The sequence below is a fragment of the Leguminivora glycinivorella genome, chromosome 25 (assembly GCF_023078275.1).
Source record: "Leguminivora glycinivorella isolate SPB_JAAS2020 chromosome 25, LegGlyc_1.1, whole genome shotgun sequence".
Taxonomy (NCBI): domain Eukaryota; kingdom Metazoa; phylum Arthropoda; class Insecta; order Lepidoptera; family Tortricidae; genus Leguminivora; species Leguminivora glycinivorella.
Window position 1 is genome coordinate 2,778,035 of NC_062995.1, and position 27,912 is coordinate 2,805,946.

A 27,912-nucleotide genomic window follows, 5' to 3' on the forward strand; every position below is an offset into this window, starting at 1 on the left:
ACAATGCAATATTATGGTATCATGGAGCTTATCTGATGATGGAGCAGAAAGGTGGCCGTAGGAACTTTGTAATGAAACGTCGTATCCCCATCGAGTAAGGGGTTTTCAGAAACGTCTCGAAGAGCAGTAGATATTATACATATAGGACATTCTTACACAGATTGACTGAGGCCCACGGTAAGCTCAAGAAGGCTTGTGTTGTGGGTACTCAGACAACGATATATATAATATATAAATACTTATATACATAGAAAACATCCATGACTCAGGAACAAATATCTGTGTTCATCACACAAATAAATGCCCATACCAGGATTCGAACCCGGGACCGCGGCGCAGCAGGCAGGGTCACTACCGACTGCGCCAGACCGGTCGTCGATGCTTGAGTAGATGCTTGTTGAAAGAAAAGTACAGTCGACGATTGAAACTTGTGCTAAAAATTAAATATTTGCGAAAATACTTATTCCTTTCGATGTACGGAACCGTAAAAGAAACACGTGTACTACTAGAATTTTTCCGACCTTCATCTAATAGTGTTTGAACAGATGTAACTTACACGGAATATAGTACAAAGTACAATACACCCAGAAGCAAAGGTGTAATGATCTTTTATTCTTTTAACAATAAATATTATTTCGTTTATTAACAAATAGTACTTTAGTCGCTTCGCAACTGTGCAAACTTTCAGCCTAGGGATTAAGAATGTCGAAAACAAATTGGTAGGCTTTTCATTTAATTTTGATCTAAGGGAAAATGCCATGAATATACATATTTTTCTATGTCATGAACATTTAATGTTACTAAAGCTCACGCCTGTATTCCCAAAAGGGTAAGCAGGGACATGAAACTGCTCAAGTTTAGTGCCTCTTAAACTGACGTAAGAATCAAATGAACTATATTGACATAACCAATTAACCCATGACGTGCCAACAAGACGTGAAAGTTGTGGAATGAGCTACCTTCTGAGGTGTTCCCCTTGCGCTATGATATAGGGTTCCAGGGTGTCCACTTTCTGGAAAGTCAGGGAAAGTCAGGGAAGCTCATAGTGGTCATGGAAAGTCAGGGAAATGATTTGGAGGTCAGGGAAAAACTTGGCACCAAGAAAAAAAATCAAAAAGTATTTAAAAAATAATATGATTTCTTGGGTTGACCACATCCATGACAGCAAAGATCGATTCCCGGTAGTGATTTTTAAAATTGTCACTTATTTAGACTTTTCATTACATGTAACTATAGTACCTGGCCTCCATCCCAGTGATTGCTAATGAGAGATGTCAGAGATATCTTCATGCTCTAGCTGACCTTAATTTATCCGGCCCAAAATCGTAAATGCGGAAAAATCCAGATTTTTTTTTACATTGCGTGCCCTACCCACTTATTGTGATTCAAATTAACTGGAAAGTTGCACCACAATGTCACCATATACAACATTCATAATTTGCTTTTGCTAGGGCGATGTGAAAACGACAAAGACAAAGTTACGTCGTATCGTAAGTATCTATCCGACAATCCAAAGCGGAGTTCCTCTTAAAGCCAATGGCGCATAACGTCACATAGAGGCGCAATTTTGTATAAGTCAAAGGAGCATAGGAGGATAATAAGCGTGACGATGAGAGAACTTCAAAACACTTGGAAAGGCATGTAGTGGCAAAACACCTAAATGGGCATCCCGACGCTGACAACAAAGAAAAAATTTCGCGCTCGCTACGCTCGCGTTTAGTATTTTCCATTTCATCCATTTTAATTCCGTTTATTTTTCGTGAAAGTTTCATGAAATTTAGATTTTTTGGAAAGTTTCCGCAACTTGCTCATAACTACTCTGCTCTGACAGACTAGGTACTACATTTTGTTTCCTATGTTATGTACATAACAACTACTATCAGCCCCAATGGACGTATAAAAGTAGAAAAAAATTTCGCGCTCGCTGCGCTCGCGATGTTTTTTTTTTGCGTGGATTACCCAAAGGCGCCGAAATTCAAACTCGCTCTACCCTGATAGAGTGCACGGGCCGGCACTGGTATAGCCAAAAGTAAATGGCGATAACTACCAACTACAGATTTCGTTAATGATAGTTTTATAAAACCAGAAATTAAAGTTTGATAGTGAACATAAAGATAAAAAAAACTGTAGGTATAAAAGTATGAACTACGTTGCAAATTTTAATATTTCGTACTTTAGAAAACAAACATATTCCAGAAAAAAAAATCTGTGACAGACGGACAGACAGACGCACGAGTGATCCTATAAGGATTCCGTTTTCCCTTTTTGAGGTACGGTAAAAACTTATTTTTTTCAGGTTTTTTTTTTCAAGACAGAAAAGAAAACGTTTTTTGCAACTCTAAGCAAAAGTGGTAATAGTTGAATGAAAATTTGGTCAGGGAAAATTTCTTAAATGGTCATGGAAAGTCAGGGAAAAGTCAGGGAATTTTTTTTGGGTTTAGTAGTGGACACCCTGGGTTCTTCAAAAAGCAGGTGTTTAGGGTTCTCAAAGGTCGGCAATGCATAAGTGGCTCCCCTGATGCTGCTTATGTCCATGGGCGGCGATGACTGCTTCCCATCAGGCGGCTCGTTTGCTCGTTTGCAGCATATTTCATTAAAAAAAATATCACTGTAGACGACAGAACCTAGGAGAAAGACTTAAAACTAATACTTACCTATACTTATATCTATACATACCTTTTTTATTTACCTATTCTGTATTTTTGTTGTACTCCTTATATAAATAAATATGTATTACTTATGGTATAGTGAGCGCGAGCGATATGTCCTACTATATATACATAGATGCATACGTACCTGTACCGAACTCGAATCAGTTGCTAACTGACCACTGTCACACATGCACGCTGTCCCTCGCGACCGCTACCTATTGTTACTTTCATTTCGTAAACTAGTGTTTTTATTCTGCTACTGTTCTACCCTGTACCCCTACTCACCGTCTACAGTCTACAGTCACCATGCAAGCATGGTCGCGTGACAAACCATATAATATAACGTGAGGCCATTCCTGTCGCAGTTACAAAGAGTGCGAAAAGGACGGCCTGATGACGTTAAATGGTTTATCGCGAGACCATGCTATCGGTTCAAGAATAGCAATGAAAAAAAAGTGAATAGTACATGTCGATAAAATTACATGGATAAGTACTTAATGAATGTTTTAAACAATTTAGATAGGTGTGGTATAATCATAAGCAAAGTGGTTTTGCTACATAAAATAAAAGCACAGTATAATAAAGAGTACTATCGTACAGTATGGCCACTCCCGCTCCCAGCTGAAAGTGCCGCCCATCCCCTTTCGGTTACCTCTCAGTTACCGCCTTTCAAAAACGCGAACAGTCGACCTGTCATATTTCACTCATAAAAGCATAGTACGCGTTCACCTACACGAGCTTAGACTGTGTGCTAGTAACGCGCCTCTTTCATATATTTGATCGCCAGTGTCCGAGATGTGATAAAAGTTAGTAAATCTTATGATCAACCTAGTGTGAGGGCTACTGTTTGTTCTAAGAAGCTGTTTTATATTCCTGTGATTTATTTTTCTATTATTACTTGGCTTTATTTAATGTAGATTTAGAAAATAAATGTATTGTTTGTTTGTTAATAAGTTTTTTTGCAAAAATGTAATTTTTGGCACAAGCTTTTTTATCGCCGAATGTACCTGTCTTTCAGCAGTGATCTACTGCTCTCCGAGACGTTTTTAAATACCCCTTACTCGATGGGGATACGGCGTTTCATAACATAGTTCCTATGACCACCTAGGGTTGCAAATAGAAAAAATGCCAAATGTTTTTTTTTTTTCAGAATTTCGAAAAAAAAAAACATTAAAAAAAACCGAGCACCCTTGTTTTTTTTCTAAATATGGATTTTTTTCAGATGAACAAATAATTCGTCAATAACGGTTTTTCGTGAGTTGTAACGTCCTTCAATAATAATAACGTACATTTTAATTCGATTAACATTCAGTATACAAACGTTTATTGGGAAATCCCCGATGCGGCGTGCAATGCGGAGCCAACAAGTTGCCAACAGTAAATAGTGATAACTACCAACTACAGATTTCGTAAATGTTACTTTATAAGACCAGAAATTAAAATTATTTGATTAAATGTTTTTAATAGTTAACATTAAGTCTAAAAAACCGTATAAAAGTATTAATTGCTTTGCAAATTTTGAGATTTCGTACTTTAGAAAAAAACATGATCCAGAAAAAAAACTGTTTTTGTTTCACGGTTTTTTTTTCAAGCCAGAAAAAAACCGTTTTTTTGCAACCCTATGACCACCTTTCTGTTCCATCATCAGATCAACTCCATGATACCATAATATTGCATTGTCACGTGATTTACGTATCTGAGCAAAATTTCAGCTCAATCGGAAACAGTGACAGGAAACAGTGGGTCAAATTTAGCTTCCAAACTTTGACCCAAAGTAACATACTAACAGGGCAAGTTAAATAAAAAAAAAAAAGCTTGTGAAATAGTTCCTTCACCTGCCTTAGGTAATACAAAATTATGGCTGACAATACTGGCTACAAAGGACTGGTTAAAACACCGACAAAATAGTAAAATAATTATGTTTCGACCCGGAAATAACATGGAACGTACTTACGCACGAACGCAAGTTAGAAGTGGTATACTACGTCGAATATAAAACTAGTATACTGCGCTGAAAACCGTGAAAAACATAAAATCTCTTTGTTTCTCCAATCTAATATTTGCTTCCTTGAGCCAACATGATAATACGTCAAATGTAAAGTATATACAAATTATAGTTAGTTTGTGTTCCCATACACTTGTGTAAATGGTAAATGTAAGTACTTATTAATAAAGCATTTCGGAAGTAGGTATAAAATGAGAATTTTCGGCAATTTTTTTCAGTTGTTAACAAACTTTTGGCAACATGAAGGGGCTCCTTGTATTGCTCTCTGCGGTAAGTACATCGTATATTTTAATTATAGTTTGTTATCATGCAGTATTTAAATTAAATGAAAATGAGAGCTAAAGTATTCATCTAGAATTGGCGCAGTCGGTAGGATAAAACATTTTCACTACACCAACTGGTAAAGGCTTACTTTGCTACTCGAAAACAGATAGAAAAATTGCATTTCATCCACAAGAAAGCAAAGTAATTTCATACAAAATTTAACTTGATGTCTTAATTAATTTTAGTAATAAAACGATACTAAATATTTATTCAAAAGTCATCGGTACATGTAAAACTAACTTAAAAATACTAATTAATATAATACTACTCTATTAAAACTAACATTACTACAAAACTAAATTCTATTCACAAAACTCGTTCCGAGCCCTCTCAGATGCAAAGGTGCCCATCACACTCGATGCGTTCCCACGCTGAATTGCGACAGCCTTTGCATCAGAAAGTTAAAGTTAGCTAAAGTTAACTAAACTCGCTTTTAGTAAATGTACAATTGTACTAGTAGTTAGAAGTTACCTTTCTATTTTATTTTCGTTAAGAAAAAATAAAATTTTGAAAAAACCGCCGACCGCGACATAGTAGACCGACTTTCATGAAACATGGCTAAGAACACTAATAAATGTAAGAGGGTGCGCACACGGGCAACTTTTCGAAGCAACTTTTTTGTCGCGACCATGGCCTTGTATGAAAGTGCGCACACGAAGCGACGCAACTTTTCATACAAATACGAAAGTCGCCGAGCAACTGTGTCGCCCGTGGGCGCGGACCCTAAATCGGTTCATTCGTTCGGGAGCTACGATGCCACAGACAGACAGACACGGCAAACTTATAACACCCCGTCGTTTTTGCGTCGGTGGTTAAAGTAGCAATTTTTTTTTTGTTTATAATTAAAGTTAATATGCAGATTTGATTGTAAAATGTTCGAACGGATCTCAATTTTCTATAAAGACGCGTATAGTGTGACCAAGAAGAGTAGATATTAAAAAAAGTGGCATCACTGTAGTGTCATCCCTTTCAAATCAATGAAAATGAAATGAAATGAAAATGAAATATTTATTTTTCAAGTAGGCATATTACAATGCGCATATGAACGTCAAATAAAGCTACGCCGGCTCTAACCCTACGCCTCAGCCTCGAGAAGATTTCAGTCCCCCCTCAGTTGGGAGGGGTATCCACTACGGGACCGGCAAGAAACTCGGCGGGCCACTTCTTTTCAAAACATTACATCTTATAATTAATATGCATTAAATAACAAGATACAATTTAACATGCAAAAGTATTCATCAAAAAAAAGTGTTAAGACTAGGTACGTACTCTATGGAAATTAATTTATATGCGTGAGAAAACGGGACGACAATACGATTTTGCCTTTTTTTGATTTGTACTCTTTTTGGTCAGACTGTACTTGAAATACCTGAAAAATAGCAATAATACATACATACATATATACAATCACGCCTGTATCCCATGAAGGGGTAGGCAGAGCACATGAAACTACTCAAGTTTCAGTGCCACTCTTGGCAAATAAGGGGTTGTCAGAAAACGAAACTGTGACATTGCAGTGACAGGTTGCCAGCCTCTCGCCTACGCCACAATTTAGCGCATATCCCACAGTAGCAATAACATAAAATATTTATTTAAACTTTAATGCACATTACATAACAATGCCATATGGAGAACTTAATGTAAAAATGTATTATCTAACAGTTAACCATAGAGCCTAACGTAGGTACAATAGGCTACTTGCCTCCTAGTCAAATCAGCTTCTTTTTAAGAACTGTCAAAACAAATAGACTAGTTTCCTACTAGTCAAATCAGCTTCTTTTTAAGAACTGTCAAAATGATTTGTTAGCATGGAATTACTATGAAATACTGAGGAGTAACGTCACGGTCAATTCATTTACTTTATATCTTTCTCTTTGACTTATTAAATATAAATTAAGTTTAAAAATAACTACTGTCCATATTTTTCTTCTATGTGGTGCTTTATCTCGCGCACTTCATAACATATTTTATTTTAAGATAGGAAACTAGCCTATTTGGACGACTTGCTAATATGGAATTTATATGAAATCGAATCGAGTGACGTCACGGTCAACTCAGTTACTTTATATATTTCTACCTGAGTTATTAAATAGAAATTGGATTTAAAAATAACTTCTGATAAAAATTGGATTTAAAAATAACTTCTGTCCATGTTTCTTTATTTCGTGCATTGTATACAATATTTTATTTTAACTACAGTCAAGTTTCCTATTGGTTGGTGAAATATTTTGTGTACGAGAACGACTCGCACTTGACCATCCTTCAATAATCTGTTTTATTTATTCAGGTGGCATTCGCGGCCTGCACGCCAACAATCGGAATTCTTTCTAATGGTAAGTACTTGTCATCATCATTTTCCTTGCGTTATCCTGGCACTTGCCACGGCTCATGAGAGGCTAAGGTCCGCTTTGACAACTAATCCCAAGATTAGGCGTTGACACTAGTTTTACCAAAGCGACTCCCATCTGACCTTCCAACCCGAAGGGTAACTAGGCCTTATTGGAATTAGTCCGGTTTCCTCACGATGTCTTCCTTCGCCGAAAAGCGACTGGCAAATCTAACGACATTTCGCACATAAGTTCCGAAAAACTCAATCGAACCCCGGCTCGTACCTTCCGGGGTTCGATCCGAACCCGCGACCTCCGGATTGAAAATCGCACGCTCTTACCGCTAGGCCACTATCAGCGCGATGGTAAGTACTTGTATACGAACTAATTATTTTATTAAAGAGGATTTGTAGTGCCAACATAACACTATTTTTCTTTCTTTCGAGGGATATAGGCTACTTGCCCCCTAGTCAAATCAGCTTCTTTGTCAAAATGAATTTGAACGACTTGCTAATATGGAATTTATATGTAAATTGAGTGACGTCACGGTCAACTCAGCTACTTTTTATATTTCTACCTGACTTATTAAATAGAAATTTTATTTAAAAATAATTTCGGTCCATGTTTTTCTTATAATTATCTGATGCTTTATTTCGTACATGGTATACAATTATTTTCACCACACCAACTGTTAAAGGCTTACTTTGCTATTCGAAAACAGATAGCAAAATTGCATTTTATCCACAAGAGTGCAAAGTAATTTCATACAAATTTTAACTTGATGTCTTAAGCTGGCTGGTAGAATTTACCTATAAATGATGATTTTGAATCATAAATATTGAATAAATTGATGGATTTGATTTAATTTGATGTTTTGTAGGTAGTATTTTGTTCGTGTTGGTGTGGTGAAAAATTGTGTGTTTCACTCGGTGGCAAAGTTTGTTTAACCTACGTGCCTTGAAACCCTCGCAACGCTCAAGATTCCACTTTTTAAACCACTCGCTACGCTCGCGGTTTAATATTGGAATCTTTCGCTTGCTCGGGTATCAATATTGGCACGTGCGGTTAAACAACTACTTTGCCCCCTTGTAAAACAAATAACTATTATTTGAACTACAGTCAAGTTCCTTATTTGGGTGTGTGGCTGTTCGCTACACTAGGTACTGTTATAGACGGTCAGCTCAGCCAAATCTTGGCACAAAAAAAGGCGGCAAATAAAAAAAAAGCGACAAATTGACTTCATAAAGCGTGAATCATCGACGAGCCATAACAATTTTTTGAAAATGTAGTCAGGAGAGAAGGTTTATTTTCCATCGAAAATTTAATTTGACGTAATTTTTTGGTTTTTACGATTATTTATTGTGCCTTGTTCACAGTTGCTGGGGGTCTACTAGGACACGGCGGCGGCGTTGGGACCGGATCCGTACTAGGAGGGGGCCAGGGGGGAATCTCAGGTAATTAGGGTTCCGTACCAAAAAGGTACAACAGGAACCCTTATGGTGCGACTCTGTCCGTCTGTCTGTCCGTCTGTCACATTGTTAAATATCTCGAGAACTACTTATGCTATCGATATGAAATTTGGAATAGTTATAAACATTGTGAACCTCTACAAGTTGAAAGAATTTTTTTTTAAATTAATTAATATAAATGATAGAAAATGGCCAAAATGAAAGAGGGTCAAACTGAAAATTTCAAGTAACTAGGTCAAGTGGGGTATCGTTAGAAAGAGCTCAAACTGTGCATATCAAAACTATTTTTTATAATTTTTTGGTTGTGGAAAAAAAATGTTTTTTGAAGGAAAATGTAAAAAAAAATACCGTTCCCCCCCCTTATCTCCGAAGTTTACCAACATAAATTTATGAAATTTTCACCAAACATGGCTATTACAATGAATATTACAGGAAAAATATTGGGTTGGTAAGAAAGTAATGAGCGAATCATAACCAATATTGTAATTTTTATTTAATTTATTATTTTAATCATTTATCAAAAATATAACGACCTTCGTTATCTACTACTTGTCTCCATCGTTCTGGTAAAGAATGAATAGCATCGCCGAAGAAGTTCTTAGGTTTAGATTCAAAAAACTCAGCTATGTACTGTCGTAGATGGGCTTGATCATCGAACTTTTTTTCATTCAAGGCATTAATTGCTTAGTGATCTGAACAATGCGTAATCCGTAGGTGCCAAGTCTGGAGAGTACGGTGGATGAGGTATCACTTTCCAACCTAGCTCCAATAGCTTTAGCCGAGTCACTTTTGCAATGTGTGGGCGAGCATTGTCGTGTAAGAAAAAAACTTTAACATGCTGTGGACGATTCTGACAGATTTTTTGGTTTAAATTTTCAAGCTGATTACAGTATACTGATGCGGTAACAGTCATTCCACTTGGTAGGAGTTCCCAGTGAATAATACCATGAATATCCCACCAAACGGACAGCATAACTTTTTCGGGTGAGGCTCTGTTTTTGGTGCCTCTATTCCTTTTTCGTTTGGAGCTAGCCACTGACGTCTGCGGCGTGTGTGATTTATATATAAGACCCATTTTCCATCTCCAGTGATAAGATGGTCCAACCAGTTGAATGTGCGGCGAAAAGACAGAAGTTGTATGCAGATATCGGCACGGCGGTTTAGTTGACCTCTATCAAGTTCGTGCGGTATCCAAACACTGTCATTGTAGTTTTTTCCCAACTCGTGTAAATGCGTTTCTATGGTGACATGAGAGCAGCCTAACTCGGTAGCAAGAGTACGACTCGTTAGCCTCGGATCTCCTTCAATTAAGGTTTTTAATTTGGCTACATCAATCTTCACCGGTCGACCAGACTTAGGTTGATCTGATAATGAAAAGTCGCCACTACGAAACCGCTGGAACCATCGTTTCGCCGTGGCCTCAGACACAACTTCAGGAGCAACACGCTGACATATATTATGCACTGCTTCGGCGGCTGAATGGCCAGACTGAAATTCATATAGTAAGCAATGCCTTACATGCACTTTTAATTCGTCCATTTTCTTCCTTATATTAGCTCGGCGACAGCTAGTGAATGACTGACGAGAAACTGTACGACTCGCCCTTTATATACTTTCGACCATAGAAGATTCTAGAACTCTCTCAAAAATTCTATGTGGAATTCAATCGATCGCTCATTACTTTCTTACCAACCCAATAAAATCGTACACATATCGTGAAAACTTTTTTTTTAATTTATAAAAAACCTTTCAGATTTACATTTTCAATTTCAACACCCTTGCAGGTGTTTATTGTACCTGTATTTTTTAACAAAATAACAATGAAATTACCTGCTTTCAAATAGAGGCAAAATGGTTAAAATCGGTTCACGCAATAAACAATTATTCTATAAAAATCATCTTCCATACTAGCTCGCGCGCATTAGTTTACTCAATTTGCCGATAGATGTCGCTGTACGTTGAACGCTCATTTCCTACATCGCGTTTTTCCTGATATAATGAGGTCGGTTCAGGAGCGTCCTTGCTACATGTCGTAAGTCGTAAACTATTGAAGTCGAATAGTCTTGATTTTATTTGGACGTTGTCTAACAATAAAATTGTATATTAAAATATTACTTGTTATGTGGGAAATTGAGTCTTGAGGGATTTAGTCAAATCTGTAGAGTTCTATGAATAACATTTTGATGATTCAACTATTGAAAGTTTGTACGGAACCCTCGGTGAGCGAGTCCGACTCGCACTTGACCGGTTTTTTTTTATTTTTTTTATCTTTAAAGGAGAGAGGCCTTCGCCCAGCAGTGGGACACACAATAGGCTAATCCTTCTAGTCAAATCAGCTTCTTTTTGAAAACTATCAGAACGAATTTGAACGAATTTCAAAAAATAGTTCAACTATTTGCTAATCCATACTTCCATACTATACTTACTTACTATACTAATATTATAAATGCGAAAGTAACTCTGTCTGTCTGTCTGTCTGTCTGTCTGTCTGTCTGTCTGTCTGTCTGTTACGCTTTCCCGCTTAAACCACGCAACCGATTTTGATGAAATTTGGATCAGACAATCTTTAGACCCTGAGACAGAACATAGGCTACTTTTTATTTCGAAAAAAAGGGATGAAGGGGTTGAAAAAGAGGTTGAAAGTTTGTATGGGATTTCTTAATTTTAAATGATAAAACCATGAAACTTTATATTTTAGCACTTGATAAGAAATCATTAAACATATATTTAAAGTCACATACAGGTCGAACGCGATTAATTAACATTATTTTTACCTTTAAAATAAACATGGTGGGAAATAAACATTAACTAAAAGCGGGTAGATTATATTTATTTGTCTACCCCGAACATTTATATAAATTAATATCGGGTAGTTTTGTGTTGTTTACATCTCCGGTGACATTTTGCTGGGACGTCAGTCTTCCGCGACCACGGCCAGTGCAACCTGGCCGAAACGTTGGGAAAAAAGGTAAAAATAATGTTAATTAATCGCGTTCGACCTGTATGTGACTTTAAATATGTGTACAAAGCGCGAGAACTTAGTGTTATTATCATTAAACATCTTGATAAGGGATAGGGATAGGGATAGCGATAGGGATAGCGATAGGGATAGCGATAGGGATGGCGATAGGGATAGCGTTAGGGATAGCGACAGCGATAGCGATAGCTATAGCGATAGCGATAGCGATAGCGATAGCGATAGCGATACGGATACGGATAATATGGGTATCGTTAGAGGGATACGGATAATCGGTCGGCGGTCTCTTACAATCAAGGTGCTCTAAGACGATCGTTGTTTGCTTGCTTGAAGATTACGTTTGCGATAAGTATAAGCAAAATGTAAAAAATTGTAAGGGATAATAGAAAAAAGTACTTTTTACCCACCGATCATAGTGTCTAAATACGGGCTATGTGGGATGTTTATAAAGGTTTCCCCAGCGTATATAGAATTACCTACGCTGTGGTCGATGTGTAATATTTCTACAATCATTGCAAGCAAAAGTATTATGTGCAATCGAAATAATCGCAGATAAATATACCTACAGAGAAACCTACGGTCCCTACGGATCCAAATGAAAATCTTAATGAATACTTTTATTACGCGGGCGAAGCCGCGGGTAAAAGCTAGTATTGAATAAATGTGAAATTGAATGACGTCACGGCCACTTCATTTCATGTATTTTATATAATATTCCTATTCGACTTGGAATGTGGTGGTTGACAGGAACCAATTGTCAGGAATATGCAGGAAATTATTTGGTTTCCTCATGTTACACCGCGTATATCGGCCCTAAGTGAGCATTTCTTTTTTTTTGCCACTTTTATGAAGTGTGATATTTTTGAAAAAAAAAAAGCTATTTCTACTCAGAATTACTAGCTTTTACAATCCTAGTAGTTACAAAAAATTTTCCCATACGATTTTTTCTTATCATGTTACCATTTTCCGTACATGTTGTATGGGGTAACAAAAGAGGAAAGTAACAAAAATGTATGGATATTCTGGGACACTTTTTTTCTCCCAGTGAGATTGAGAGTACTCGTGATTCTGAGTACAATTGACCTAAAATTCCCTAAAACAAACATTTTTTATTGAAAAAAAAAAATGCTCAAGTGACGTTTTTTATGTTGGTACACTGCTTTTTAATTTCGTTTTATCGATTTACAGATACCCTTGGATCAGCTGTAGGAGGTCTTATTGGAGGTGAGCATCATCATCATCATCCTCCTTGCGTTATCCCGGCATTTTCCACGGCTCATGGGAGCCTGGGGTCCGCTTTGACAACTAATCCTAAGATTTGGCGTAGGCACTAGTTTTACGAAAGCGACTGTCGTCTGACCTTCCAACCCGAAGGGTAACTAGGCCTTATTGGGATAAGTGCGGTTTTCTCACGATGTTTTCCTTCGCCGAAAATTAACGGCATTGTATTAACGTCACTGAAAAGGTCTCCCCTCAGCATTTTGTCAAGTTACTTGCCAGGTAACTTGACGCTGGTCTTCCGTGGAGACCTGTCCAAGCGATCGCGTCAGTACATATTTATAACAAAAATTATACTTAAGAGATCTTGAAAGAGAATATAAATATTAAAACTAGATATATGACCTACTATTACATTAAAATTGAGCATAATGATATTCTGCACTTGTATCGTAATATACCAAACGTTTTTTTTATGTTTTCTAGGAAAGAGGACAGCCGATGGCAAAACCGACAATGGCTACAAGCAACTCGGGTACGTCGACCCAAAATACGCGGTAAGTTTATTTTAGGTTAATTAACCGTTATTTACTAGAACCGTTTTTTTATAATAACGTTATTTTCAAAGATACCGTTATGGTTTGCCTTGCCTACCTCTAAAATTTAATTAAAATATCCTAAAATTCCCTAAAACAATCAAAATAAAAAAAATTGCAAAAAAAAGAAATGCTCAAAAAGAAATTTCTAGCCAATAACATATGTCCCTAAGTATACAATAAACATGCAAAAAAAAATGGTAACAAAAAACAGACGTACGAGTGGTCCTATAAGGGTTCCGTTTTTCCATTAGAGAGCCTTAAAAAATACAAATTCAGTAAGGAATAAAGACAAAACTGCTGCTTATGAAGTAGGCAAGGCAAGGTACTAAGTACATATCTAGAGGAGGTAGGGCATAGCGAATGATATTCCGCTTTGTGTGGTAGGGCACAGCACAGCGGATATCGTCTCGCTCGAATCTAGAGCAGAGCCCAACTGGGGTAGTACCTCCGCCTTACAGAAGACCGCAGCCAAATAGCACTAGACCCTACTCATAGTGTTGTGTTCCTGCCGGTGAGTAAGGCTGCCAGAGCTCAACGAGGGTGCGGTATGCTGATGACGGGAGGACTTACGGAACTAACTTGTTCCGTCTATTGTCCTTTGAGTCGTCGGCAACCCGAACCCTCCTTAGAACTTGTACATTCCTTTTTGCTGTGTACTTAACACAGCAAAAGGGAGTGTACAAGTTTCTAATAGGGTGGCAACGCGCTTGTGACACTGTTTGAGTTGCAGGCGTCCATAGGTTACGGTGACCGCTTTACATCAGGCGGGCCGTATGCTTGTTTGCCACCGACGTAGTATTAAAAAAAAAAAAAAAAAAATCTAGGTATGGCTTGTTGGCTCGCATAATGTAAAGTGTGTGTAAAATTAATATTATGTAGGTGTATCTGTAGCATGTAGCATGTGTAGCCTGCCATTGAGGTCATGTTTTGCAACTAAAACAAAACTCAGATTTGTAGTGGCCTCAATTAATTTTCTTGAAGGTTGTTTGTCATTTGCGATATGATGACGTTACGAAGGTCATTGAAAGGTTTAAGCATGCTCTGACGAAAGCGTGTTAGAAGTAGGTACATTTGTTCAATATAGTATTTTATGCAACAGGCGTTTAAAGGAGGTCAAAAAAGACGAGTGGCGTGAGTAACAATTTGAGGCGAAGCCGAAAATTGTTATTGAGACGCCACGAGTATTTTTTGACTCAGTTAAACACCGTTGCATACAATACTTTTTCTACGACCATGCACTTCGTTTTTAATAGTTTTCTTGAATAAATTTCGTGAAATTCACACTGTTTCATGTATTTTGACTCAAAGGTTTGTACTGTCAGCTCGGCTGCGCAAAGCCTTTCCGCGCACGCCCGCAGTGTCGTTATAAGGCGTTGCCATGGTTACAGAGCCAAACAATGCGTTTTCAGTTTTTTCGATACTGCGCGCATGCGCGGAAAGCCGGCGGACGCTGGCTTTGGGGAATAGACCTTTATGTAGGGTTTTAAAGATCTGTGCACGACCCTGTAAATGACGAATAACAGTTCGGGAGTAGAAAAAATCTTGAAATGGTTGTTAGGAAAAAAATAACGAAATGATTTTTCCCCTTATGGTTTAGACATAATACACCATCAAAATTTTTCTTTAATCATTTTTCTTTTCTAGGGTACTGGTCTCGGCGGTGCTCTTGGTAAGTGACAATAATAAATAATATCTACATTATAAATATTTAACTAATAGGGTTCCGGTATTCCAGCTTGAAATTCTTATAATTAAAACTTACATCACTGGAAATGAGGAGCAATAATTTAGCTTTCATATTTGCCAATAACATAGCCATATATGTGTATTCATATGTTGACCTACATTTAATAAACTTATCCTTTATTCCAGCATCTTTCACCCAAGGTCTGACTGACCACGTCGGAAATGCTGGCAGCATCTTGGATGATGTTCTTCACCTAAGTAAGTACCAAAAGTTATTATAGACGGTCAACCAAATCATGGCAGTAAAAATCGTCTTCATAAAATCCGTGCCTTCCTCGAGTCCTTGATCCTGTTTTATTTTTTCCTTTATAATTTCAGGAATCCCTGCTGTTCTCGATGATGGATTCAACGCTATCATTGGTGGTAAGTAAATTTCACCTGACTCTTAACCTCCTCTAAGACCCAACGTACAACTATTTAAATATTCATGTTCCAAAATATATCTGTACAGAAGGATCTAAATTAAAAAAAACAATTGCTTCTATCAGGAGGTAAACTCTTATATATATATATATATATATATCTTATCTTATTTTTTTTTTAATTCACAGTGGGTCGCGGTCTGGGCAGCATCATTGATTCCTTAATCCCGGGACGTAAGTGTCATATACTCTTAAGTTCTTTTAACAGACAACAAAGAAAATCAATGTTATCAAGAGAATTGTAATTATACGAGTATTGAGATAATTTAACACATTTGTCACAGTTTCGTTTTCTTTCAACCCCTTATTTGCCAAGAGTGGCACTGAAGCTTTAGTAGTTTCATGTGTTCTGCCTACCCCTTTATGGGATACAGGCGTGATTGTATGTATGTATGTATGTATTGAGATAATAATTTTCATTATTTTTGCTACTTCATATCTATTGGTCACTTTGTTTTACTTATGTGACTACTGAAGACCTTTTAAATGTGACCCGTTTTTTATTTTGCTGTTTTTCTTTTTCAGTTGGTTCTCTGTTTGGAAACTGTGAGTATTTCATTTTTTATAATTTAAATGTGTTATCACTATTTTTATATTTACTTTACATTGAATTCGACATAGTAGGTATTTTTTTTCAATTACGTTAGTTTAAAACAATTAAATATAGGTAAATAAACATAAGGGCGATATTAGCTCGTAACTTTATATGAACATCATTTCAAAGCGCAAAAACCCTTATTTCTTTATTAACGGTGCGGTAACGGTATGGCAACGGTCGGTACGGTAACGGTATATCTGATTAACATTTTTCATTATTTCCAGTGGTGGTTTCCATCGGAAAGATCCTCATCTGTCTCTACGGGTCTCCAGGCTTATCTGGCAGTCTTCTCGGCAGAACTCCAGGTATACCTGTATAATATAAAAATTTTACCTTCCAATAAAATTGTTATTATTTTGCCTGGTATATCCGAGGTCTTTATAGAGAGAGTACGTCGTAGACGTCGCATCGGACCGATAGATGGCGCCATCGTTCGTTGTAAGTCGCTCCGGCGTCACACCGCCGCGATGTTGGTAGTCCCGTTTTTCCCCACCTGCAACATAAGGCTCCTCGCGCCCCGACCCGCCACCAGCCACCCTCATTGTTGAGGAGAAGTGCCGACGGTATATTAAGCCTACCAGGAAGGCATCACTCAGACCTCGGATATACCAGGCAAAATAATAACAATTTTATTGGAAGGTAAAATTTTTATATTATTTGTGCCGTTTGTATATCCGAGGTCTTTATAGAGACCTGTTTATTATCTCCTGGTGGCGAGTCAGCTGGCGCGCAAGCCTTTGGTAGCCCTATTGGCATAGCATAGAAGAATAAGTGAATCAGTTGTTGAACCGATTTGACAGATGTATCAGTCGAAATCGCCTTCGATCCGCGAATATCTCGGTGCCAGAAGCGCCTAAAGAGATTTTCGTGATGACGTTTAGCTTTAGTCAGCGAATAGTTAGAGAAATGACATTATTATACATCGCAGATCAAAACCAAAAAAAAAAAGATGTAGGCGAGGCTGACTTGAACAAGATACAAAAACCTTAGATACACTATTATTATTAACAGACACGTTATTTTATCAGAGTATAAACCCAATTTCAGACACAAAGTGTGGAAATTAACTGTAAAAGTAGTGTAACTATCTGTACTGTAGCAGGGTAACGTAATTGATACTGCTTTTGTCAACCCTTCGTAAAAATTATCTAAATCAATATTAGCTTTGATATGACTATTTAAAGTCCAACGTCTTACGTCCATATCAAACACAGAAAAAGGTCATCACTCACGCGCCCAAGGGCTATTTGTTACAATACTGGTATTTTCGATCAGACTATTTCGCGTCAAGCGAGCGCGGTTGCAAGCGAGACTCCTGAACGCTGAACTCTTTTTAGTGAGGGCATTTGAGGATACCGATCGCTCGGTAAAACTAGCCTAGAAGATGAAAAGTACGAGCGCTGTCGATTGCTACTACACTGGACGGAGGTATCAGTCGATTTCTTCAAGTCAGTCATTGACTCTAAGGGTAATCCATTACCTAATCCAAAACCCGATGCGACGGATTTCTACTTCGTGCAATGAAGGTCGACAGAGTAGACTGAGAGGTGGAGACGTCCGTGTCGCATCGCTGGTGGTTGCTGAACACGTCGTGGTAGCAGGTCAAGGGGTGAATTAAAACACCGCCACACATGCGCGCTTTAAGAGCGTAGGCGGAGCGCAATAATGACGGTGCACCGCACAAACGCTGGCGTTGCGCCCAGTGGGCGCTAGCGGGAACTAACGAGCGCTGATTGCGAGCGCAACGCGCGCGGGACGCGAGCGGAATGCACGCGCATTCAGCGCGCTGATAGCGTAGCGTTAGCGAAGCGGAATGCGCTTTATGTGTGGCGGAGGCTTAATACGTACCGTTGTACGGCGTAATGCAGGGCTCTCGCAGACGAAGAGGTACGATGACGGGCGAAGCAGAAGAAGGCGAGGTCACCGAAGGTCACTTACTTGGCTCCCAGGGGGTGCATACTGACCTCGTACGACAGTCTGTTGGAGTCAGCAGTTACTGTCGTAGTTACTCGTAACAGAAGAGATGTAGTCCTGCCATCGTACAGCATAACATAACATACAACCGAACTGTGCATAGCATATAGTGCTATGCGAACCTTAATCCGGCTGCATGTCACTTCAGTCGCCAGCGCCACCGCCTGTTGAAGATTATTTTCCATCGGAAGAGCTTTACTTCGTACAATACAATGTTCCGATTATTGAAGGTCTTATCGGGCTGCAGATGCAAGCAAAACAGGGGCGATTGGCCTACAGCTATCGGCAGCTGTACGAGGTAATGCTGGAAACTGCAGCGGTGCAACCTTCCTCTGTAGACTACGAAAGTTGTGAAATTGATGAAATCAGGTTCTACGATCGAATCAAGCACTATATTAATTCAGTATAGTCGAGCCAGATGATAACTACTGAAGTCCTCCTGAGTTCCTGGCCCCTTTCGCTTTGAGCTGGAATCTCAAGTTCACTGAGGCGAAGCGGGTTTATTTTTCCCAATTTGTTTATTAGAGGCTCGGCGAATAAGTTAATCTCTCGAATGGACAGGGGGCGCCACAAGCCTCCGGGAAATCGTCGTGTACTTGGAACCCCCGCGGCCAGATTACCGATCGGTTTTGGTGTCCACCCGGTAAACAGACGCACGCTCAGGATGCAGGACGCTGGCTCGAATTCAGATCTGGGACCCATTTCTCAAAACTGAAAATTACAAGTTACAACCGGAAGTCTCTTTCCAAGTTTTCATATTAGACATTGACAACCACTTGTAAATTGTAACTTGTAGCTTCGAGAAATTGGCCCCTGGACATTCTGAAAGAGATTTTTTTTTTTAATTCCGCAAACCTTTACGATGTCTTTGACCTAAACAATGAGCGATGTACAGGAATCACAGGGTCGTCTCGCGAGGCGCCTCTCCGATTAGATAGCTCGCGAACATCGTCAGGACACCCTCGCAGCAGTGCGGCTCCTCGTCCGGTTATTGACGTCTTACCTCGTTCGACTATGGGTGTCCAAGCCACGTTAGGACGTAGCATCTTTAGAATTTATCTGTTCTCACTTCGGCGACGGAGGAGTCCTTGGTCAAAATAGAGTGTAAATACTGTCGTACTTCACGGGAACTGGAAAGAGAAGAGTGGATACCATAGTGTACGGGATGTCAGCTGATAGCGGCGCCCGGCGTCACATTGGAGGGTAGTATCAGCCTGGTCAGCAACAGAGTCTGCAACGATACCGTAGCAGACGGAGCCTGTAGGCCTAGCACATGATGGCCGCGGGAGTATGTCGCCGCGAGATAGATGACACGTCTTCTTCTAACTGTATTAATGACATAAGGACGGGTAGTCTATCTCGCGGCGACATACTCTCGCGGCCATCATGTGCTAGGCCTACTGGATAGTCGTGGTCGTGGCACCATTGTAGCGGAAGACAGTGTTCGCGGTGAGCGTGACATCTTAGGCGCGACGGGCGTTATCAGCGTGGCGGCTAGTAGCACCAAGGGACCACATCAGCAATCTTACCAGCTTGTCACTGCAGCAGACGCTGTTACGTTCGGCGGTGAGATTGAGACGGCCGTCGTCAGCTCGAAAGGCGTCTCGATGCCCCTGTCGCGTTACGCAGTATCGTGCTCGGTGGCCATCTCGAGGTCGCCGCCGTCAGCGCGGGAGGCACCGGCGCCAGCGTGGCAGTCAGCTACATCGGTGAACAGCATCGACAGAGTTCGCGGCGTCGTCACGGCAAACGCGGCAGGAAAATTAGCGACGCCTTCGCGGCAGCCGCAGTATTGCGCTCGGTGGCGCGATGAAGGTCGCCGCGTCTGCAATCTTACCTCGTGCGATCGAGGCGACATCAAGATCAAGGCGCCAGCATCAGCGTGTCGGCCGACGACACCGGTGGAAAACTTCAAGTAGCTTGCGGCGTTGTCACGGCAGACGCAGTAGAAGGATTGCGACGCCTGTGCAGCGGTTAACAGTATTACGCTCCGCATCACCACTGAGGCGCCAGCATAAGCGTGGCGGCCAGCTTCGGCAGGGTCGCGGCGTTGTCACGGCAGATGAACGCTCTACATCACCATCGAGGCGCCAGCATAAGCGTGGCGGCCAGCGATACTGGTGGACAGCTTCAGCAGGATCGCGGCGTTGTCACGGCAGATGAGCTCGCTGCATCACCATTGAGGCGCCAGCATAAGCGTGGCGGCCAGCGATACTGGTGGACAGCTACAGCAGGTGGACAGTCAGCAGGATCGCGGCGTTGTCACGGCAGACGAACGCTCTGCATCACCATCGAGGCGCCAGCATAAGCGTGGCGGCCAGCGATATTGGTGGACAGCTTCAGCAGGCTCGCGGCGTTGTCAAGGCAGACGCACGCTCTGCATCACCATCGAGGCGCCAGCATAAGCGTGGCGGCCAGCGATACTGGTGGACAGCTTCAGCAGGATCGCGGCGTTGTCACGGCAGACGAACGCTCTGCATCACCATCAAGGCGCCAGCATAAGCGTGGCAGCCAGCGATACTGGTGGACAGCTTCAGCAGGATCGCGGCGTTAAGTCACGGCAGACGAACGCTCTGCATCACCATCGAGGCGCCAGCATAAGCGTGGCGGCCAGCGATATTGGTGGACAGCTTCAGCAGGCTCGCGGCGTTGTGGCGGGGGCAGAAGGTGGCCGCGCTGGTAGCCTGCGTATTGACGACTGATCACTAACGGCACGGCGCTCGCGTCGGGGCAGCAGCAGACGGCGGCGGCCACAACGTTGTTCGGCGGCACCGCAGAGATGGCCATCGTTAACGAGGAGGCAACTTCTACGCAACTTCGGCGGCGCCGACGCGGCGGACAACACTGCCGCGGACAGCGGCGCTATCGCAGCGCTACAGTAAGTTTCGGCGCCGACACGTGGCTTGGGGCCTCCGCACCGAATCGGAAACCGAACATGTTCTTTCTAAAATAATATGAATCTGCTCACCCATTCGTCGGAGAAATTCAAACCTCCTTGGAGCGCGGTATTCCTTCCCCGCGCCCTCCGCCGCCGCCGCCGTCGCCGCAGCCCGCAGGTCGCGCAGCACGCGGTCGCGAAGCACGTGGTCCCCGGAGCACGTGGTCCCCGGCGGAGCAACTTACCTACGTTACCGCTTATATTCTTGCGCGAAACTTTTAATACGCGGATAACACTTCCTACTTTAGTCTCGGAAATGCGAATAGTTTAAAAAGAAAACTGATTAACGGTAACGATTTTTGCAGCATGGAACTTTCTTACAAAAAAGTGGGTAGAATCATAAAGCACCGCTCGTTCATTTCTATAGTGAGAACCCCGAAAGACGAATAATGATCGCTAGCGAGGCATAATATATCTCATTATTCAAGACGAACGAGCGTAAATTAAAAGGGAAGAAAGAATTGACGGATGAAATTGAAAAATTTCATAATTCCGAAACGTTATAAGCCACTTTTTAAATAAAAACACGAATAACTCTGGTTTGACCAGAAGTAACAAGGAAATAGAAACTAAAAGATTAATTTCGAGACACCATGCTGTAAAAATGTTCGAACGGAATACGCGACAACCGGTCACTTCGGCGTTCGACGAAACAATGTGGGTGGCTGGTGGCGGGTCGGGGCGCGAGGAGCCTTATGTTGCAGGTGGGGAAAAACGGGACTACCAACATCGCGGCGGTGTGACGCCGGAGCGACTTACAACGAACGATGGCGCCATCTATCGGTCCGATGCGACGTCTACGACGTACTCTCTCTATAAAGACCTCGGATATACAAACGGCACAAATAATATAATATTTTTATATATTTTATAGGTAGGACATTCTTACACTGATTGACTGAGCCCCACTGTAAGCTCAAGAAAGCTTGTACTGTGGGTACAACAGACAACGATATACATAGAACACATCCATGACTCAGGAACAATAAATATCTGCACGATACAAAAATAATTTAAGTTACAGCGGGGCAATTAAAACAGGGGGACAACTTTCAACTACTCGATTTTTTCCACAATTTTTGAATGCCCACTGGTCACATATGGTATGCGTGTTCGGTGGATAGTGGATACAAATAGAGCTCAAGTTAATAGTGTAAATCATGGAAACAATTTGATCAGCCGTATAGCCATACTAATATTATTAATGGGAAAGTGTGTGTGTCTGTTTGTTTGTCCGTCTTTCATAGCAAAACGGAGCGACGAATTGACGTGATTTTTAGGTGGAGATAGTTGAAGGGATGGAGAGTGACATAGGCTACTTTTTGTCTTTTTCTAACGCGAGCGAAGCTGCGGGAAAAAGCTAGTAATATATATATATATATATATATATATATATATTATAAAATAGTGTTTAAGTAAAGTGTTTAAATCCATATCAATTTCAGGACAGGACAACCCACGCGATATTCCATACATTTGCACTCCAGCGTATGGTCGCAACTGGGGCTCCGCCTACGACGGGCCATACAACGCCAATTCCATAATCAGCCACTACCATGTTAGCAACGCTAAGCAACAGGCCCTGGACTTCATTAACGAATTCACAAATGGACAGGGTCTTGATGGATTAACCGGTAAGAAAAAAAAACGTTATTTTAGTAGAAACGAAGTATAGTATTAGGGCCCATATGACGACAATTCCAATAACAGTGACTACCATGTTAGCAACGCTAAGCAACATGCCTTGGACTTCATTAACAAGTTCACAAATGGACAGGGTCTTGATGGATTAACCGGTAAGAAAAAAAAGAACAAAAATAACGTTATTTTTGTAGAAACGAGTATAGTATTAGGGCCCATATGACGACAATTCCAATAACAGTGACTACCATGTTAGCAACGCTAAGCAACAGGCCTTGGACTTCATTAACAAGTTCACAAATGGACAGGGTCTTGATGGATTAACCGGTAATTGAAAAAAAAAACGTTATATTAGTAGATAGGAGCATAGTATTGTGGTGCCTATGATATTTGTTGCGTCATCAGCCACTAGCATATGAACAATGCTAAGCAACAGGCTTTGGAGTTCATTAATAAGTTCACTAATGGGCAAGGACTTGATGGATTAACAGGTAAGAAAAAAATAAAAAACGTTATTTTAGTAGAAACGAGTATAGTATTATGGCCCTACGACGCTAATTCAATCGTTAGCCACTACTGTGTCAACAAAACAGGCTTTAGAGTTCACTAACGGACAAGGTCTTGATAAATATAATAAATAAAATGGTAATAACGTAATAATAAACGTTACATTAGTAGAAAGGAATATAGTATTATGACCCCAATTTTGATTTGAGAAATCAATATCTACAATCATCAGCAACGGAAAACAACAAACCTCCATTTTTTCATATTTTTTAAAACTAATTTGTAACTTGTTTAATTTATGTTTATTTAATATTCAATTTTTTTTTACAGGATCCCGCAAGATTGTCTGCTCTCACATCCTCAACCTAGCTGAAATCATGGACAGTAAGTATTTTACAATTAATAATCATAATATCAGTGCCAGTACTTCCACAAATTCTACATTTAAATAACAATCTGCTTCAATTCAAGCCAACTTCGGACATCAAGTTAAAATTTGTAAATTACTTTGCACTCTTGTGGATAAAATGCAACTTGCTATTCGTTTTTGAAGTATCAACAAAGTTTTCACTGGTGATAAAATATTCTTACAATCTACATGACATATAAATGTATACCTACGGTCTTACAAATTGGTATTGATATCATAAAACTCCAATGAAAAATCTCTAAGATGTGGTGAATTTTCTTTATGATAAAAATTTCCTGTCATAGATGTATGTATGGAAGATGCCTTAAGTAAAGAATATTACTTAAAGCATCTTCCATATATACAAATATTTTTTCACCACACCAACTCGTAAAGGCTCTCTTTGCTTTTCAAAAACGGATAGCAAAATTTCATTTTATCCACAAGAGTGCAAAGCGATTTCATACAAATTTTTACTTGATAGGTGACTGGTAGATTTTACCTATAAATGATGATTTTGAATCATAAATGTTGAACAAATTGATGGATTTGATTTAGTTTGATGTTTTGTAGTCAGTGTTTTCGTGTTGGTGTGGTGAAAAATTTTGTGTTTCACTCGGTGGCAAAGTTTGTTTAACCTTCGTGCCTTGAAACCCTCGCAACGCTCAAGATTCCATTTTTTACTAGAATCTTTCGCTTGCTCGGGTATCGATATTGGCACGTGCGGAACAACTTTGCCCCCTTGTAAAACAAATAACTATCATTCGCAGAGGGCTCAAACAACTGGTCAGACGCTGACGTAACCAACGTCGCGATCAACCTGCTGATTGTGCAAGGAGCCCTAGCTGAGAGCCAGCAGAAGGGACTTGGGGTTCAAGTGGTGGACCAATGGATCGCCACTCTCAACAAGAGCAATAAAAACAAGAGATTCCCTGGTAATTATATTGATTTTTGACAGAACATTTTAGAGACACACACCAAAACGTCCATTTTTAATCAAAAATGTCGTCTAAATACAGTGCGACATAAAGATAACCAAAATAAAAATGAAATGGAACAAAACAAAATTCATATATTCGTTAATCAAAAAAGCCCCCAAATAAAGATTTAAAAAAAATTGTTGCCATGTTTAAGCATTTTACGTCAAAATTGACAGTTATAGCCTGTCAACCAAATTTTGGCAGTAGCAATGTACATCAAACTAAAGTATGGTATCCCTATGAAAGGAACAAAAACCAGCAAACCGTGAAAAATCTTTAATAATCATAACAATAGTGTAGTGCAGTGTAATCAGTGACATAAAATTAAAGATTTGGCTTAAAGGTCTCGTAACCAGGCCATAAAATCCCAAAAAAAAAAAAACCAGCAATGTACGTCGAACAGCCACAGATATATTTTTTTCAAGGGGCTCGCTCCTTCCTTACGAATTAGATAATGTATTAAAAAGAGACGGATATATGCTAGTTATTTCTCTTTTTGGTAGGGTGGAGATTTCCACAGATAAGATACAAATGACAGGCGAATTTCCACCGATTTTCAAAACTAGTGTTGCTAGCCCGCGATTTTTCAAATTTGCCGCCTTTTTCTAGTGACAAGATTTGGTTGACGGTCTTTATATAGAAAGTCACTTTATGGCATAATATGGCAACAATTTCGTATGCACATTGTTCCGTTTTATTTTATATATTCCCCACTATTTTCTAATAATAGGAAAATATGTCGCACAGCATATATGGACGTAAAAAGTGTCGGTCTAAAAGTTCGCCATGTTATCAACTAAGGAGAGTACAAAAGGGCTTAACACATTCCTCGACTTGTCGCATCGCGATCAACCTCGTGATAGTGCAATGAGCCCTAGCTGAGAGCCAGCAGAAGGAACTCGGGGCTCAAGTGGTGGACCAATGGATCGCCACTCTCAACAAGAGCAATAAGAACAAAAGATTCCCTGGTAATTATATTGATTTTTGACAGAGACTAAAACATTCAGGGCGTTTTTTACTGAAAAATTACGCTTCAAAATAGAAAAAATGTGGCAAGAATTTTCATACTAAATTGTTGATGTTTAAGTAACATGCGACATTACGACGTAAAATGCTAAAAACCTGCCAAAAAAGAGTAGATATTAAAAAGTGGCAACATCGTAGTACCACACCTCGGACACTGGCGGTTAAATATATGAAAGAGGCGCGTTCCTAGCACACAGTCTAAGCTCGTGTAGGTGAACGCGTACTATGCTTGTATGAGTGAAATATGACGGGTCGACTGTTCGCGTTTTTGACAGGTGATAACTCTGAGGTAACCGAGAGAGGGTGGGCGGCACTTTCAGCGGGGAGCGGGAGTGGCCATACTGTACGATAGTACTCTTTATTATACTGTGGTAGTACCCTCCCGTTTCTCACACAAATTGATTATAAACGGTCTAAACGGACGATGCGACGATGTTGCCTCTTTTTGTTTACTACTCTTTTCTACTTCAAATCAAAATTGACAGTCTTGTAGGCGCCCCATTTTTTTTTTATATATACTACGTCGATGGCAAACAAGCATACGGCCCGCCTGATGTAAAGCGGTCACCGTAACCTATGGACGCCTGCAACTCAAACAGTGTCACATGCGCGTTGCCACCCCATTAGAAACTTGTACATTCCCTTTTGCTGTGTTAAGTACACAGCAAAAAGGAGTGTACAAGTTCTAAGGAGGGCTCGGGTTGCCGACGACTCAAAGGACAATAGACGGAACAAGTTAGTTCCGTAAGTCCTCCCGTCATCAGCACACCGCACCCTCGTTGAGCTCTGGCAGCCTTACTCACCGGCAGGAACACCACTATGAGTAGGGTCTAGTGCTATTTGGCTGCGGTCTTCTGTAAGGCGGAGGTACTACCCCAGTTGGGCTCTGCTCTAGATTCGAGCGAGACGATATCTACTTAACTGTCACCTTTTATTTTTATTACAAGCTTTTTACATTCACATGTCCCGTTGTCTGTCTGCAACTATCAAAATCAAATCTTGCAAGTAAAACTTGAGCCACTTCCCGGTTTCCGATTGAGCAAAAAGTTTGCACACATATGTATATCACGTGACAATGCAATATTATGGTATCATAGGAACTCTGTAATGTCGTATCCCCATCGAGCCTTTAGAAAAGTCTCGGAGAGTAGTAGAAATCTGGCTCTGCCGGCGTATTATGATTCCAATTTTATCACTTATCCACGTGGATAAAGCATCCGTCACGCTTTGGCAAGTATGTCAGTGTGAGAGTGACAGTTGTGTTATCCACGTGGACAAGTGATAAAATTGTAAGCATGATACGCCGGCAGGGCGCTGGTAGTGATAAACTGGCACTGGATAAAAGCTTGTGCCAAAAATGAATTAAGTATGATGTAATTGCCATATTGCTACCATTTTGTAAGAAAACTCTTTAGTTCCATTTTCCAAAACGGGAGGACAGTACAATGTTGCCACTTTTTTATATATTTTTTGGTAGTCTTTAAACAGCAGGCCGTTTTTAAAATTCTCAATTCCCTTTCCAGATCTCTCCAAATACCGTTCTCAAATCATCGCGGTCCTCAACTACTCAACCCAAGATAGCTGGGGCGGAGCTTTCATCCAATCTGGTTCCGGCAAAGTTATTTCATCTGGCAACACTGGCTACGGATCCAGTGGCAATGGAAATGATGACGGATCAAACGATGACTGCTAAAAAATTACTTTTAAAACAGGACGTCTTTTAAAAAGCTTCTAAAATGTGTTCACTCTGTTAGTAATAATATACATGCATATAGTCCCACCTGTATTGTCGGCGGGTTGTGCAGAAACCACAAATTTCCACTTGCTACGATAATAACAATAGTTATGGTTTTAAAAAGGCCTTATACAGATTATAAAAAATAAATTAAGTCACATAACAATTTTGTAGTTTTATTGATTCTACATAAATTAAGCTGCAGAGTTAAGTAACCTCTGCACAGAAATTTATTTGCAGACTTCACCCTACAGCTTATAGTACCTAAGTACCTATCCCCAAATAACAGAATTGTTGTTGTTGTATGTCCTAAGGCACCCCATAGGTGCATAGGGCCTCCACAAGATCCTTCCACGCCTTTCTATC

General features: G+C 40.1%; 1 protein-coding gene across 1 annotated transcript; it reads left to right on the forward strand.

The window, feature by feature from the left end:
• The first annotated feature begins 3,427 nt into the window (after positions 1-3,427).
• LOC125239151 lies at positions 3,428-27,712 on the forward strand. The gene is made up of 16 exons (XM_048146653.1): positions 3,428-3,457; positions 4,875-4,926; positions 7,268-7,313; positions 8,684-8,761; positions 12,942-12,977; positions 13,458-13,528; positions 15,215-15,239; positions 15,443-15,514; positions 15,635-15,679; positions 15,868-15,912; positions 16,264-16,284; positions 16,561-16,641; positions 22,694-22,882; positions 23,727-23,780; positions 24,576-24,740; positions 27,335-27,712. Exons 2-16 carry the CDS (start codon positions 4,897-4,899, stop codon positions 27,502-27,504), a joined length of 1,128 nt encoding a protein of 375 aa, XP_048002610.1. The 5' UTR covers positions 3,428-3,457; positions 4,875-4,896; the 3' UTR covers positions 27,505-27,712.
• The last annotated feature ends 200 nt before the right edge of the window (positions 27,713-27,912 follow it).

Coding starts and splice junctions, on each gene's coding strand:
- LOC125239151 (XM_048146653.1), top strand. CDS start 4,897: ATGAAGGGGCTCCTTGTATTGCTCTCTGCG. Junction 13,529..15,214: donor ACGTCGACCCAAAATACGCG/GTAAGTTTATTT, acceptor TTTCTTTTCTAG/GGTACTGGTCTCGGCGGTGC. Junction 23,781..24,575: donor CCTAGCTGAAATCATGGACA/GTAAGTATTTTA, acceptor TATCATTCGCAG/AGGGCTCAAACAACTGGTCA.